The 14338-nt window shown below is 39.0% G+C and overlaps 1 protein-coding gene across 2 annotated transcripts in view; it reads right to left on the bottom strand.

The window, feature by feature from the left end:
* Window positions 1-14338, bottom strand: part of LOC123880106 (polyhomeotic-proximal chromatin protein-like) — a 42834-nt gene that overhangs the window by 13867 nt on the left and 14629 nt on the right. For both annotated transcript variants that reach the window (XM_045928020.1, XM_045928022.1), the window contains exons 4-14: window positions 12980-13234; window positions 12392-12547; window positions 11614-11736; window positions 10631-10722; window positions 9663-9810; window positions 7018-7108; window positions 4952-5121; window positions 3994-4131; window positions 2216-2417; window positions 1060-1220; window positions 665-774 (exon numbers count right to left, since the gene is read on the bottom strand). In XM_045928020.1, the coding sequence (XP_045783976.1) occupies window positions 665-774; window positions 1060-1220; window positions 2216-2417; window positions 3994-4131; window positions 4952-5121; window positions 7018-7108; window positions 9663-9810; window positions 10631-10722; window positions 11614-11736; window positions 12392-12547; window positions 12980-13234 (1646 nt within the window). The remainder of the gene's footprint in view (window positions 1-664; window positions 775-1059; window positions 1221-2215; window positions 2418-3993; window positions 4132-4951; window positions 5122-7017; window positions 7109-9662; window positions 9811-10630; window positions 10723-11613; window positions 11737-12391; window positions 12548-12979; window positions 13235-14338) is intronic.

The following is a 14338-nucleotide window of genomic DNA, read 5'->3' as shown; positions in this document are numbered from 1 at the left end:
AATACTTGCGAAAGCTATTGTAATTAAGGGCTGATTTGTCAATCGCCAAATAATGTTTCTCTGTGGATACATTTATGACATTTTGACAGATTTGTATTGGTAATTGGTCAAAATGATTCGCCGGTTAAAGTTTATTTGGGGATTGAATCCTCAGTCAAAAATTATATTATCAAGCAGGAATATGAGTTTTATAAAGTTTATAAATAAATAAATTCTAGCACTCTACATACTTCAAATCGAAAACGCATATTGCTAGATACATAAAATACGATTCAATTATATTTTTAAATTGATTACATCTTTAAGTCATCTCGAACTGAACTAATCTCAGCTTGAGCACAAAAGTGACCTTTAAGCCAAAAATTGTGGATATCTGGATCCATTTTCCTGAGTGTTGATATAATTCATATTTAATTGCATTGAAGTTTTTCATTTTGATGTTTAGAATACCATATAATCACACAATAACAATAATTTTATGAAAATCAAGCTGTCAGTTATGAAAAAAAATTAATTAGATCACTTTTGTTCCAAATAAAGAATCCCTCGAGCAGTCTATGTTCTGTGACCTAATTTTTCAGGTTAACTACGTGATACTTTGAGCTAAGTTAATCTACATTGGTACATGGCAAGGGGTGGAGGCTAAGCGAGCCCGTTTACTTACTGTTGCTTCGGTTGCTGCATTTGATGCTGCATCTTGTTCGTCTGGTTGGCCGCGTCTTGTTTGGACGTCGGCGCCGGCGACCGGACGCCAGGCTTGCCCCGTTGTTTAGCCTTTAATTATATGAAATATTTCTCAAATATTTGTAATTCACAATTACACCCGAATTTAAAGGAGGATACTCAAAAAAGCCAGAGTCGATATGAATTAATAATGAATCGGGCATCGATAGATCAATAATACATAAGGAAGTTAAATCTGTATAACGAAAAAGGTGGGTGTGTAAAATGTTTCATACCAAAAGCCTACCAACTGGGTAGAGCGAGCAATATGTCCAGTATACATTGGGTTTTGTCAGTGAGTCATCAGGGGTATGTTGAGCGTTGGATTCGTTTTACCTGGTTCTGTGCCTGGTTGGCGCTGGTCTGCGTGGACACGGAAGCGGCGGGCCGGATGCCGGACGGCAGGATGTTGGACAGAGGTCGCGGCGCCTTGGCCATGCCATCCGCCGCCGCGCGCGGCTTGGCCGTCGTCGCCGTCGCGCAAGACACTGTGGCATCTACGCAACAACGTGCATGCTTAGGGTATCGAACACCAAAAGTTAAAAAGGAATCACTTATATTATCACTTCGTTGTCCGTCTGTCTGTCTGTCAAGATACTTTTTCTCAGGAACGCGTGGAGGTATGAAATTGAAATTAATCTCAAATACATAGGTCTATGGTCCCATGGGTCTGTAAAAAAATTAGGCTTCGAAATGAACCCAAGCAAGAAATACGGCCATTTTGATACTCGCATAAAATCAAAACCAGCCGTTTTCCATACGTTGAGGTTAAGTCTACCACTTAACCTCAACTGTGGTGCCATATTTTTTAACTTAGAAGTCAGTGCACATACCATACATATCAAGATTTAAAATACATGTTCAAGATTCAAGGATTTCATTGGGGGAAAATCTTTATTCACGAGCGCGGGCTAAAATTAGTTTAAGTACTTCAAAAATACACTAATATAAGAGGGAGACATACACTGGCTTGCATAAAACATCGCATTGCAGCTATAACACCACCATCTAAACATAACAATACTGTCAATTCGCACTGCTAAGGTATAAATATCATAATCATTCCCAAAACGTTTAGAAATATAGAGGATGGAGGTGAAATGAGAATGCTAGTTACAATCTATATTTATCCAACTAAGAAAAATTAGAATATTAGGGATAGGGGTTATACGATCGATATTTAAATACCTGAAAGCTAGCAGCTTTTGCAGTTCTATCTGAACTGATTTTAAGTCATATAAAGTAGGATTCAAACGAAGTGCAGCACATCAGACTGTAGCAGAGCGGATATTTTAGTCGAATGAATAAATTAATCATTTTTAGTTTTATTAATAAGTAGTACCTTTCCTATAGCTTACATGCAAATATGAACCTTATGCGTCAAATAATACATATTTATTTTCTTCATTGCATCGTTAAACACGCTCTGCTGTGGTCTGACACGATGCGTTTAGTCATTCAGACAACATAGTTGAATAGAATTGATACTAACTGTTATGTTGCACATTGTTTTGCGGCGAATGCTGTATGAACATGGAGGTTTGCGCGTCAGGTTGAGTGCCTCTGATGAAGATCGGGTTGGGAGCGAGTAGGCCGCCCGCCGGTAGAGTGCCCGCCTGCAAGCCGCCCGCCCACACTTGCGGCAACGCACCCGATATCTGCCACGGCGCAAACTGCATCGTCTGACTGCCAGTCTGCAAACACCGGCTCATATTAACCTTCCTTAACCTTCGACACGGCAGTGGCGTCGATTCCGTCCTTCTCTAAACCAAATTTAGAGTATTTGCATCTTTTTCTTTTTAATACTGCTAAAAAAAGGACGGAAAATGAATTCAAAATTAAAGACAAAATTTTAGGGGTAGGTACTCAATAAAACACACTATGCTCAAGACTGGCGCTTAACACTGGAATTCATAGTCAAGATAGGGGCTTTTTATCTTAACGGCTAGGGGGTTAATCAACCTTTAGGTTGAAGGTTGAATATAACACGTGTCAAGTGTCAACTAAATGGCCACATAAAGAACCCTTGATTATGAATTCCAGTGTAAGTCGCGAGGTTCAACAGTTTTAAATTAAATTAAGTTTGTCTGTCCTTTTCTTATACCACTGGTAAGAAAAACATGCGAATGTTCTAAAATTTGGTCCATTATTATAGACCGGGAGGCAGCGTTACAAAGAGGCATGAAAACGCCAACAAAAATGCTCGCTGCCTCCCGAACTATTATTACCTAGGGCACAAACAGATCCATCAGCAGGTGTGAAAGTTTTTTAAAATAAGTAAATAACAATTTTCTTTCTGAAACACAGCTTTAATAAAACATAATTACAATTACAATTAGCTCATACTTTACTACTATTAGCTAACATCCACAATTTCAGCAAGAGGTCAAATTCAATGAATTATTGACCATTATTTCAATGTTATAATCACAAGTTTATTGCTAAATAGTCAGCTAAAGGACAATGTGGAAGGTAATAGCTATTACTTACTGACATACTAGCGAAAAATAAGTGCATAATTGTTTGAACTCATCTGCTATATTATTTAGGAATAAAAGTTAAGACATGAAAATTCATCAGTCGCCACGAATTGCACTTTCAATTGCACCAAATTAATACTATTAATCACAATTAGATACATTCGCAAAAGCTTACTACACAAATACTTAAGCAAGAAAACTAATGGATCTACTACCGATTTGCGCGAGAAAACTGACTTTGCACTTTTCTTGGGGCACAAAAAGTATAAGTTTAAGCAGTCCTGACATGACTACCACGAAACTGGAAAAGATACAAGACTCATAGGTATATGTATAACAACTTAACTCACTTTTTTGTCGGAGTATGCCCGACTAGCTGCACCCCAGAGCGTGTCGTAGCTCTTTCTAAACTAAAGCACACTCCAACAAATAAGTGAATTAAATCTTCCTATATACATATACATTTACAAAGAATATCACTCACGATAGCTTAAAGCAGAATTTACATTACGAAAACAATCGTACGACATTAATTTCACTATCAATTGCACGTGTAAAAGTCTAATGTCGTAATGCACGCATCATGAAATTAGGACGTTTACACGTGCAATTGTAATAATGAAATTAACGTCGTGAAACTAATTTCATGGCACTAATTTCGTAATGTAAATTCCGCTTAAACGCTAGACTCAAATGTCATTTTATCCGAGAAAACCTACTGTTCTTTATAGAAAGCCGATAAAATAGTTCGTGGCAATCATGTTAGGCAGTAGATGGGGACGTGACGAACCTGCAGTGGACTGATGATTTGCGCCTGGGGTTGCTGTCCAAGCACGGGTTGTGAAACTTGCACGCACTGAGCTTGTACGGGCACGGTCTGTGTAGCGCCGCCCACTTTTGCACCCGTTACTTTCCCTCCGCTCATCACCTAGTTTGACAATCAATAAACATTTGTAGAGACACCGAAAATGTATGTAAAAGAATGATTTTGTTAACCTCAAGTATCACACTATCACACTTCACACTAATATTATAAAGGCGAAAGTTTGTGTGTGTGTGTGTGTGTGTGTGTGTATGTTTGTTACTCCTTCACGCAAAAACTACTGGACGGATTTGGCTGAAATTTAGAATGGAGATAGATAATATCCTGGCTTTGCACATAGGCTACTTTTTATCCCAGAAGATCAAAGAGTTCCTACGGAATTTCGAAAAACCTAGATCCACGCGGACGAAGTCGCGGGCATCAGCTAGTCAAAGTTACATTATTTATCAACCATACTATCCGGGATCCTAATTTTTCCACATTCGAGGTGCAGAACTGATAAATGTAGATTCATAATATAGCCGAATTATTTTACATCAATAAATCAAGAATCAAAGCTATTGTGGCGACGTGGTGGTGGTGGCAAAGACACACATTTATGTACAGTTATATTTACATCATTATTTTAACAATATACACACAGTATTTACAGCGTGGTGGTGCTGAACTTAACGAGACTCAGGAGCATCTTGCTCGACAGCTGTTAATGAGGGTCTTGGTCTGAATGTGGCTCTCGGAAACCCCCGAGAGCTGCAGGAATTCGAATCGTTTCGAATTCGATTTCTTTGTTGTTTCTTTCTGTCAGCTGTCTTCTAGCCAGCCAACGTCAACGTCGACTGTAGAGGTTGCATGCCTCTACACTATCTCAATGTAGTATCTCAAGATTTATAAGAGTTCGTAGAAAATGGTATAATAATGAGCTCACCTTATGCATTTCCCCAGCTTTCTGCTGCTGTCCAATGCCGGAGACCGTGGGTTGAGAGTGCGCAGGCAGAATGCTTGGCTGGGAGTTGATTACGCCCAAGGGACTGAACACGAAGGTCTGATTCTGCGTTGTAGGAATAGCAGGAATCGTCGTGTAGCCCGGAAATGGAGCTGTTTTAAACAAAACAAAAATACGCCTATGAAAATATGCCCTCATACGCAAATGTCTTTTGATAATAATCCAAAATAACACCGTCATTCAAACTAGCACGTTCACATCCACTAATCAAATTGCAAAGTAACTGGTGTAACATAAAATGCGCTTGAATCTTCAATTATGTTTATTTTCAAAAATGAATACGGATAGTACTGGAGATACGGAGATAAATTAATGTATCTATCTAGCCGACAGAGACTTTACCTAGTTTATATTTTTGTAATCTCATAGTAGTAATGCCCCAAAATAATTTGAGCACTTTCGATTTTAAAAATTCGTTACTAAATTACTTTTTAAATACTTATTATGTACACATATAAAATTAAGATAGAGAGATTCATTTCTAAATTAAAATGTACTTCTCCTGCCTTTATATAGTTTATAAATAGAAAGGTTGAATGTTGCAAAAATAAATACAATGAGAGATGCAGACAGAAAAATGGGTGATGACGTAATAAATTGTACAATTGTGTGAAAAGCAGAACCAAAAAGGCACTTGCAAATATCAAACTACCGTTCCTAAGCGTCAGCTACCTTACAATTTTGACTAAAACCACTAATTCATCGATTTAAGGAAAAAGCCCGAAATAAATTTAATTATAATTTAAGTACATTTTGGCAAAGCCCGAAATGAAATAGAAATTATCTTTATTTGGTTTATAAGTCTGAAGCGTGAATAAAATAGCGTGGCAAGATCCTTTGCTAAAAACACATCCAAATTGTTCTGTACGATGCGGCCCTTGTGTTCATTGCTTCAAGTAAATAAACAAACAAAGAAAGATGTCTGAGTTTTGAGAACTGATATTAATACAAATAAGAGCTTATTCGGATGAGACGATTGGCTTACATACTCTTCAATATGAAAAAGATTTGCATGTTCTGTTAGTAAGTACAAAACTAAATAAATATTTTTTTCTTGAAAATTTTTATTCGTAAATACCACTAATATTGCGTGCAATTCTTACACAATTAAAGATGAAAATTAAGTTTCTTTTCAATGACAATGACAAGCTTGCGACTCCACGACTTATCACATAGCCTATAAGTTTAAGGCTCATGTACTTGCCATACTAGTGTTATCAAATCAAATCATTTATTTATTTTACCGCTTTTTATATTAGGGGCAATTGCTTTTATCGAATAGGTATTTTTCTTTCCTTGAAGACCGGTGATTTGCCAAAATGTACATACCTTTTTATTGCCAATCAAAATAAATAAATAAAAACTTAACCCCCTAACAAAATCAAGACATAGACATTCACATGTTTAACGTATCACGAGACTCGAAAGAAAAACGAAAGTCATGTCAAACAGTTTATAAACCTTGCTCCTGATATGTAGTGAGACCTGTAAAATTAACTGTAAACTGAATAGTGTTACAGTTCACACTTCAATTTGTTTCCTTGTACCACTATAAGAAATCAGAAAATAATAGTTTACTATTACGAAAGATACAAACAAATACTATCAGTAAATGAAAGATTTAAGCTGAATTTAAATTACTGTGACGATTTAGCTGGTAACAATCTAAGTAACGGGATATATTTTCTTCTAAAACAATAATAATTGGGAGCATTCACACAATGGATAGGTTTCTAGTCTAATTCAAGTTGTATCTTTGAAATACTTTGTATTGTAATGTGAATATTCCCATTAGAAAATGATATACATATATCAAAAAAAAAGTATTATAAATGTAACAGTTCATTTATGTCATTAAAACGAGACGTCTAGTGAGAATATAATTAAATATATAATTTATATACAACAAAATAAATAATAGCAAGATAAAGGTTGAAGTTTATGTGATAATTGGAAAAAGGCAAAGAATAAACTTTCACTTGTCTCACCAGCTTGGCCTTGTAGAACTTGTTTGCCCTGCGTAGTCAGCATGTGGGGAGCTAGTTGGTTACCCTGGAACGGCTTGCCGGCCGCTATTACCTGCAACGGACAAATTGACACGTAAACTAAGTTATAATATACTTAAGACCAGTGTCAAATCATCGGATTTGGACTTAGGATAAACATCTTTCTCTAAATCCTAGCATATTCCCAACATTTTAATCAAGCCAGCTTATTTTCGATGACAACCTAGCCCTTGACTGGCGATCTCTCACTTGATAATAAAGAAATGGCCGATAGTGATGGATTTTGTCGCTACGAGGTACAAGCCTTGTCATTATACTCCAGGTTCCAGCTCCGCAACTTCATTCTGCAAGGGTACTGTATACTTTTTAAGTAAGGAATTCATTAGCAGGTAACAGGAAATATTATTTGCTAATCGCTGCAGTTGATCGTGAGTTTTTGGAATTTCGACTTATTACTTCTTGTGTAACGTTGTTATCGAACTCGCATTTTACATGAACTTTGATGGAATGTTTCCTTTTGGGATTTCTCAGTCACGTGTCGTTAAACGGTCTGTTATTCTTTTACAAAGAATACAAGGTTCTGGCTCAAACAATTCCGTTTTTTATTCCCACGCAAAAAGAATTTGCCGACATTTAAAGAATGACTCATAAACGCCAGCGCAGACAGCTGCAAGTTCCACTAACACTTTTCTGCAGATGTAATATAATCCGATTCGAATAATAATTAATATATTCTAATTAGAGAAATGATTACGGACAATGGCAACATTTGCAACGATTTATTTTGCAATCAATCATATTCTATTTGAATTTGATAAGGTCAATATTTAAAGTATCCGAAGAAAATCGATCTCGGCGTTTACAGCTATAATATCTGCGCTAGCCTTTAATGTTATGTGAAATGCTTGTTACCATCGAGAGAAGAGTAGAAAGAGATACGAAATGTAAGAAAAATGCCTTACGTAAATTGTTCAGCCTCTTGAAATATGATAACGGGGCCATTTCACCGTGTGTCAAGCTTACAATCTTAACGTTGACTCGACGGTGTGGACTACTAGAATAATACAGAACGCTTGCTATCAGGGTCGGCGCGGATCAATTTTGCCAGCGGTGCGAGATTCCATTTTGGCCCTCCTAAGGCCCCTAACTTGCATTTTTTCGCCCCCTTTTTACATCTCCATATTATATTTATATAGTCTCATAATTTAGACTCCCGAAAGATTTTTCTCATACCGTTAAAGATTATGCAATAACCATCCATATACCAATAAGAGCGAGCGATTCTCGGAAAATAATAAGTTGAAACAGAGTAGAAAAACATCATAAACTTTTTGAATTTTGTTTTTTTTCTGTTATTCGAAGAAGGCTATATTATACCTGAAGTCTGAAATAAAGTCAGTTACAACTTGATTACAATTGAAAAAAAAATGAAAGGGGGACCGTTTTTAGGCCGTATTAGAGCCCTCTGAAATCAAATCTAGGTCCTCGCAAATTGATATAGCCAGCAGGAAATTTCTGATATCTATGCAGAATATAAATAAATAGTGTTACAACTAAAGCGAGTAACAAATAATATTAAAAAATTGAAAAAGCGCAAGCGGAGCGAGCGCATATTTGTTGGTAATTTTGCCTGAGGGGGCGAATTTTTCGCCCGCAGCAGCCCTGGGCCGGCCCTGCTTGGTATGTAAAAATATGAGATCACATTCAAATATTTATATGCACGAAGCTGTAGCTGGAATTGTAAACTTGTGAGCAAAGCAATTTATTTGCCCGGCTGGGAGCCTAATGCTGCGCGTTATATAATTTTCGATGTTGTTAAAACCTATATTTACATAGGTACTGGCGTTCCGCTGATATTGTTTTATTGGCCCACACGTTCCTTGGCTTATTGAGCGCGTTACTTATCATGCGTACTACATAAAAAAATCGCCGGGTTTGTGTATACAATCTTTAGTGATAAGTCTATGACCTGAGCAAACGGCTCTGTTGCAACTTTATACTGTACTACGATCGCTATAGGCTTGCGCATGACTGCAATCACACTACATAGTAGGTGATGATGCCGCCTAAGGTGGAACGCATGATCTTAGAAGATGCCTATTCATTCTTCTTTTGAAGGTACTAATTTTATACACGACAGATGCAACTGAGTCGACATATTGGCAGTTGAAAACCCTGAAACTAGCGATGGAACCGTGTCCAATACGGCTTCTAAAAACCGGTGACGATTCGTATGACGCCTTCATACTGTGAGGCGCGCTGCTCCCATCGCACCCCGTCGGTTTCAAGCTCTGTAGTGTCGAGCTTCAAACAGCTTTGTATAATAAATCGTACACATGCAGCCAATTCACGCGCGTTGATTGTAACTTTCTTCCGTGCAGTGTCGTTTTTAGATTGTTCAAGCATTAAAGGCACTGTTATGGTGTGTTGATAATTTTATCATAAAAACGTAATAATACATCTGTCTCAAAGGTAATTTATAATAGTATATTGTCTGTGTAAGAAAATGCGTGTTTGGAACGTGAATAAAATGCCATCATACGTGTGGACTGGCGTGACGCATTGAAGGCGTGGGTTACTCCGATTGGTCGATGTGCGAGCCGACACAGTAATGTGTTATCCTTTACCTGTATCTGTTGCGAGTTGATGCCGGGGTGCAGCGCTATGTTGCCAGGCATCAGCAGCGGGCCTTGCGCGTTGTACAGCTGTTGCAGATACGTGCTGTTCTGCAATGGCTGCTGTATCACCTGCACCCGACTGTGGCCCCATTCGGCGCTGAACAATAGAGATAAAATATTCCGTTAAGTGATGGGCGAAGTATGAAACTTTAGCGTAAAGATAAGAAACGCATAGTTTAAGACAAGGTCGACATGGCAATCGGGGTATGAGTTGGGTCGTCGAGGGAAGGTGGGGAGGGAGCCCCCCCCCCCCCCACACCCGCGCATATGCCGATATGCGGAGCGTTTCCACTGTGATTTGCTGTCGACCTATCGCGAACTAAGAACTAAGTAGTGACTTCGCGATAGGTTTATTATGATGATAATGATATATAACTCTAGCAATATCCGTCTGCTTTACTTGAAAAATATTATCTATATATGAAAACAATACATTATAATTGTTTAATAATTTAATCGACATACTTAAAATAATATCAATAAACTAAAGCAGGCAAATGATACGCAAACAAGGACAACAAGGGTGACCAATCAACACTGAGCTATGCTGCGCTGTCTGTGCTATGCTCCATCGCTCCTCTAAATGAAGATACAAACGAACCTGCTATGGCCTTTGTTTAGTACGACTACGCTGTGTTTGAAACATAGCATCCAGCACGCGATACTTACGTGCTGGATCGCTCGTCATCGCATCGCCCATCTTATACAGTCTTTCATCTGTCTCGCTTGCACTTGTTCGCACGCATGTCGCGCTGTCGCAGTCGCACAGATACCGCACACAATGTTGTTTGTAGAAAAAATATAGCACCAGAAAATTAGCTAATCTGAGACAGCAAATCGCAGCAAAGCTCGATGTATTGGTCACCCAAACGCTTAGCGAGAGACTAAGGTGAAAAGAACAGTTACATGAAGATTACCTAATTTGCTGCGGGTGCTGTGTGTTCGGTGGAAGACTTTGCAAAGGCGGCATAGTAGCCTGTTGCTGTATGCCAGCTTGCTGTTGCTGCACCTATGGACCATAACGTAGCAATGAAATTAACGAAATCGATAGCCTAATATTTGTGTAGATAAACAGATTCCGGGACCCCTGATTTATAAAACCATAGCGCTTACCACTGCGATAAGAAGGTCATCAAAATGTGTGTCAGTTATCATCATTATTGTTGGTCTCATAAGCGGGAGGTCTTAGGTCCGATTTCTAGTACGGGCAACTCTTGAAATTTATAGTTTCTAAATTGTCTCTGATCTGGTCTGTTGGGAGACTATGGCCGTAGCTCGTTATCGCCCTACCTGCAAAGCCGTGCCGCCAAACGATTCGGTACGATGCCGTGTAGAAACCGAAGGGGTACGTGTTTAATAAAACTGCCATACCCCTTGGAAGTTAGCCCGTTTCGATCTTAGACTGCATTATCACTTATCACCAGGTGAGACCGCAATCAAAGGGTGACTTGTAATGAAAAAAAAATAATCGAGAGCCTGGCTTAGCGCAATCCGCAAACAGGACCACTTGGCGTAGGTAGATTTACCGGGCAGCGTTGGCTGATCTTTGTGGACTTTCATACAAAAATCAAAGGGTCTTGGTGATATTGACTAACAGGCGCGGGACTGCAACTACTTATACTACCTGGCATTTTTTTATTGGATTATAGGCTTCCGCTTCACAACAATCATGCTTAAAAAAAGTAAATATTAAGTCTAAGTCGGAATATTGTAATTGAACAATTGAAAAGAGCAACCTCCGAGTTCCTAGCTGGTTTTTCCGGGTGGGGATGGCATTATTAAACAGTGGTAGAATTTGTTGACATTATTGTAAGTTTATGTGGTCAGTGGTCACACTTAGGCTGGCACTTGCCGAAGGCATTATGCATGTACAGTACATGTGTTTTCAAAATACACTCACTTGATGTTGCGCCATACTGCTCGGCATGGACGAGACGACAGTGACCGTCTGGTGATGCTGCGAAGAGTCGTGCTGCGACATGCTTATCTGTTGCTGTACCACTTGAGTTTGACCGTCGACAATCTGGACGAAGAAAACTTTCTTTATTAACTATAAAGCACAATGTTTCACTATCAGCGCGGCCACTCTTCAATAGCTTCATTTCCGTCAAATCAGCGCTATTCAGCGTAGTAATAATAATGACCTCTCAAGCGAATTTCGGCCACCGCAGACAATCTTCGTAGAGATTAGCCAACTGCGCGGGAGATATTGTAGCACACAAGTATGTGTGCAATTATGGGTGCACTCTCTATCCCCTCACTCTCATAGTCCGATAGGGACAGAAATCCGACATGACCGGAGAGAGATCAGGCGCAGGACCGACAGCTTTATTTGCTCTCCGACCTGTCCTGTCAGATCGCCTTCTTAAGAGGACAGTGTTAGTGTTGGAAGGGAGAATTGAAAACAAAATAGCTTCAGATCACAAAAGTCGCAAATGGTTGGACAAATAATAAGGCGGTGGACAGCGCTTAGTTACTCGAATTTAAAAGAGGCGGCTAGATAGAGAACCTTTTGTTTGATGACCGCGAAACATCTTTTCAAAGACGCGAAGATGAAGCGAAAACAGAGAATGTGTGCGATTAATTTTACCTAATCTGAATTCGGTCACACAAACTTATGTTCCTTTACCACTTACGTCTGTATCTGTGCGTATTCTGTATGTGTGGATTTAACTGACCTGTTGCGGTTTGATCTCTCCGCTCATGCCGGTCTTCTGGTTCTTGTCGAACAGCAAGTTCACGTTGTTTTGCGGGGATGCCAGGAAGCTAAGGTTTATTTCACCAATGCCAGGCACGTTGAATTGCTGCGTGTGAACCGGCTGGTTGTTTACGACCTGATGAGTTAATAGTCGAGGAGATAACGGACAATAATTCAGAAATTACTATGGCATAGCCATACCAATTTATGAAAGAAAGTACGTAACCAATTTAGTGAAGACTATCACGACATAGTTGTCTGGCATAGTCTAAAGTTCATTTCAAATGGAAAACCTACGTAACTGTGTCTGGGTATCACTTTTCTATGTACATTTACATATATGTAAGTATTGTATAAGCAGTATTCGAAAGCATATGTACCTATTATATAAAAATTGTGTGAGCTCAGCTAAAATAAAGAAATAGGGACATGTTCATGACTCATTCACAAGGACACAACTAAACCATATCACATCACTATTATTTTAAAGGCACCATTATTTTATCTACTTGACACTAATTAATTTGCTTTGAATGCTTTGTTTAGTTGAGAACTTTACTATAGATACCTGCAAGAATTTCTGCTGTTGCAAGTCTTGTTGTTGCGATATTTGCTGGATTTCAGTTTTAGGTTGTAGCGATTGTTGCTGCTGCGGTTGCTGCTGTTGAGACTGCTGTTGAGACTGAGATTGTTGTTGTTGCTGCTGTTGTTGTTGCTGCTGCTGTTGTTGTTGCTGCTGCTGCTGCTGCTGCTGCTGATGTTGTTGTTGTTGTTGTTGTTGTTGTTGCTGCTGATGCTGTTGATGTTGATATTGTTTCTGCAACTAAATATTTCAATCTTTTTTTTTGCAAAGTGTTATTTTGTGTACCTACCAAAACTATCTATTTTTGGTGCCGATTCGAAACGCTCCACCGAGCATGCCGGAAATAATAAAATTGACAATAAGCGTCAAATGGTTTTCGTGATGACACTATTACTCGGACGCACGATAGTAGCACCTCCTACTTTCATAGATCGCGACTTGGTCTTTGTACTTTCGACTTGTAATTAAGATGTGCGGAGGTTGCGGTCTGGGTAGTGAGACGGGCGCTCATCGGCAAATCTGAGCGCGGTTTGTATATTGACAGATGTCACATTACTCACATATAGCTCAGAGTACGCTCACATGACGCTCACTGCTGCTATCAGCGCCAAAATGGCGCAAATCAACTTGCTTAAAAACAGGTCGGTAATCGCAGGTACAGCGTATACGTACTTATATTAGTAAGGAGAGATACGAGTAAGTGCTAATGCCTGAGTGAGCAAACTTCAGCGGAGCTTTGGGCGTATGCCGTGAGGCCACGAGTTAAAACTTAAAAGCCACTGTCGAACGCGCCTCGCCTCGTCCGACTTTGTTCAACCCATCGTATTATTTACTTTTTGTGTATTCAATTTTAGTATAATTATGTATTACCCTTAACGTTGTGGATGTAACGTTAAAGGTTCTACATTTATTTTACTGTTCTGTTCTATCATTGTCCTATCGCCCTATCCTCACTATCAAAGGTTGCAAGTGAATACGTCTTAGGGGTATTAAACTCGTCTGTGTGCATGCTATTTTTACTGGACGATACTCGCGACTTTGCGTGGATTTAGGTGTTTTGAAAAACTCAAGGCTTGCCGGGATAAAAAGTAAATTACAACCGTATATGTCATCTGTACCAAATGGATGAGTCCCACGAGTTCAACCACGTGGTTTTAAGTTTTTATAATTCCGTGGGCACTTTTTGATTTTCCGGAAGAAAAAGTAGTCCCATGTCCATCCCCGTAATTTCGTTAAAATCAACAACAAATTTCGTTGAAATCGGTTAAACGAATAGGTCGTGAAAAGTAACAGACAGATCGATAGTAAGACAGACCCACGTTAGCATTTAAAATATTAGTGTGG

The sequence above is a fragment of the Maniola jurtina genome, chromosome Z, assembly GCF_905333055.1.
Source record: "Maniola jurtina chromosome Z, ilManJurt1.1, whole genome shotgun sequence".
In the NCBI taxonomy this organism is placed as follows: Eukaryota; Metazoa; Arthropoda; class Insecta; order Lepidoptera; family Nymphalidae; genus Maniola; species Maniola jurtina.
This window is presented reverse-complemented; position numbering and strand designations above follow the sequence as displayed.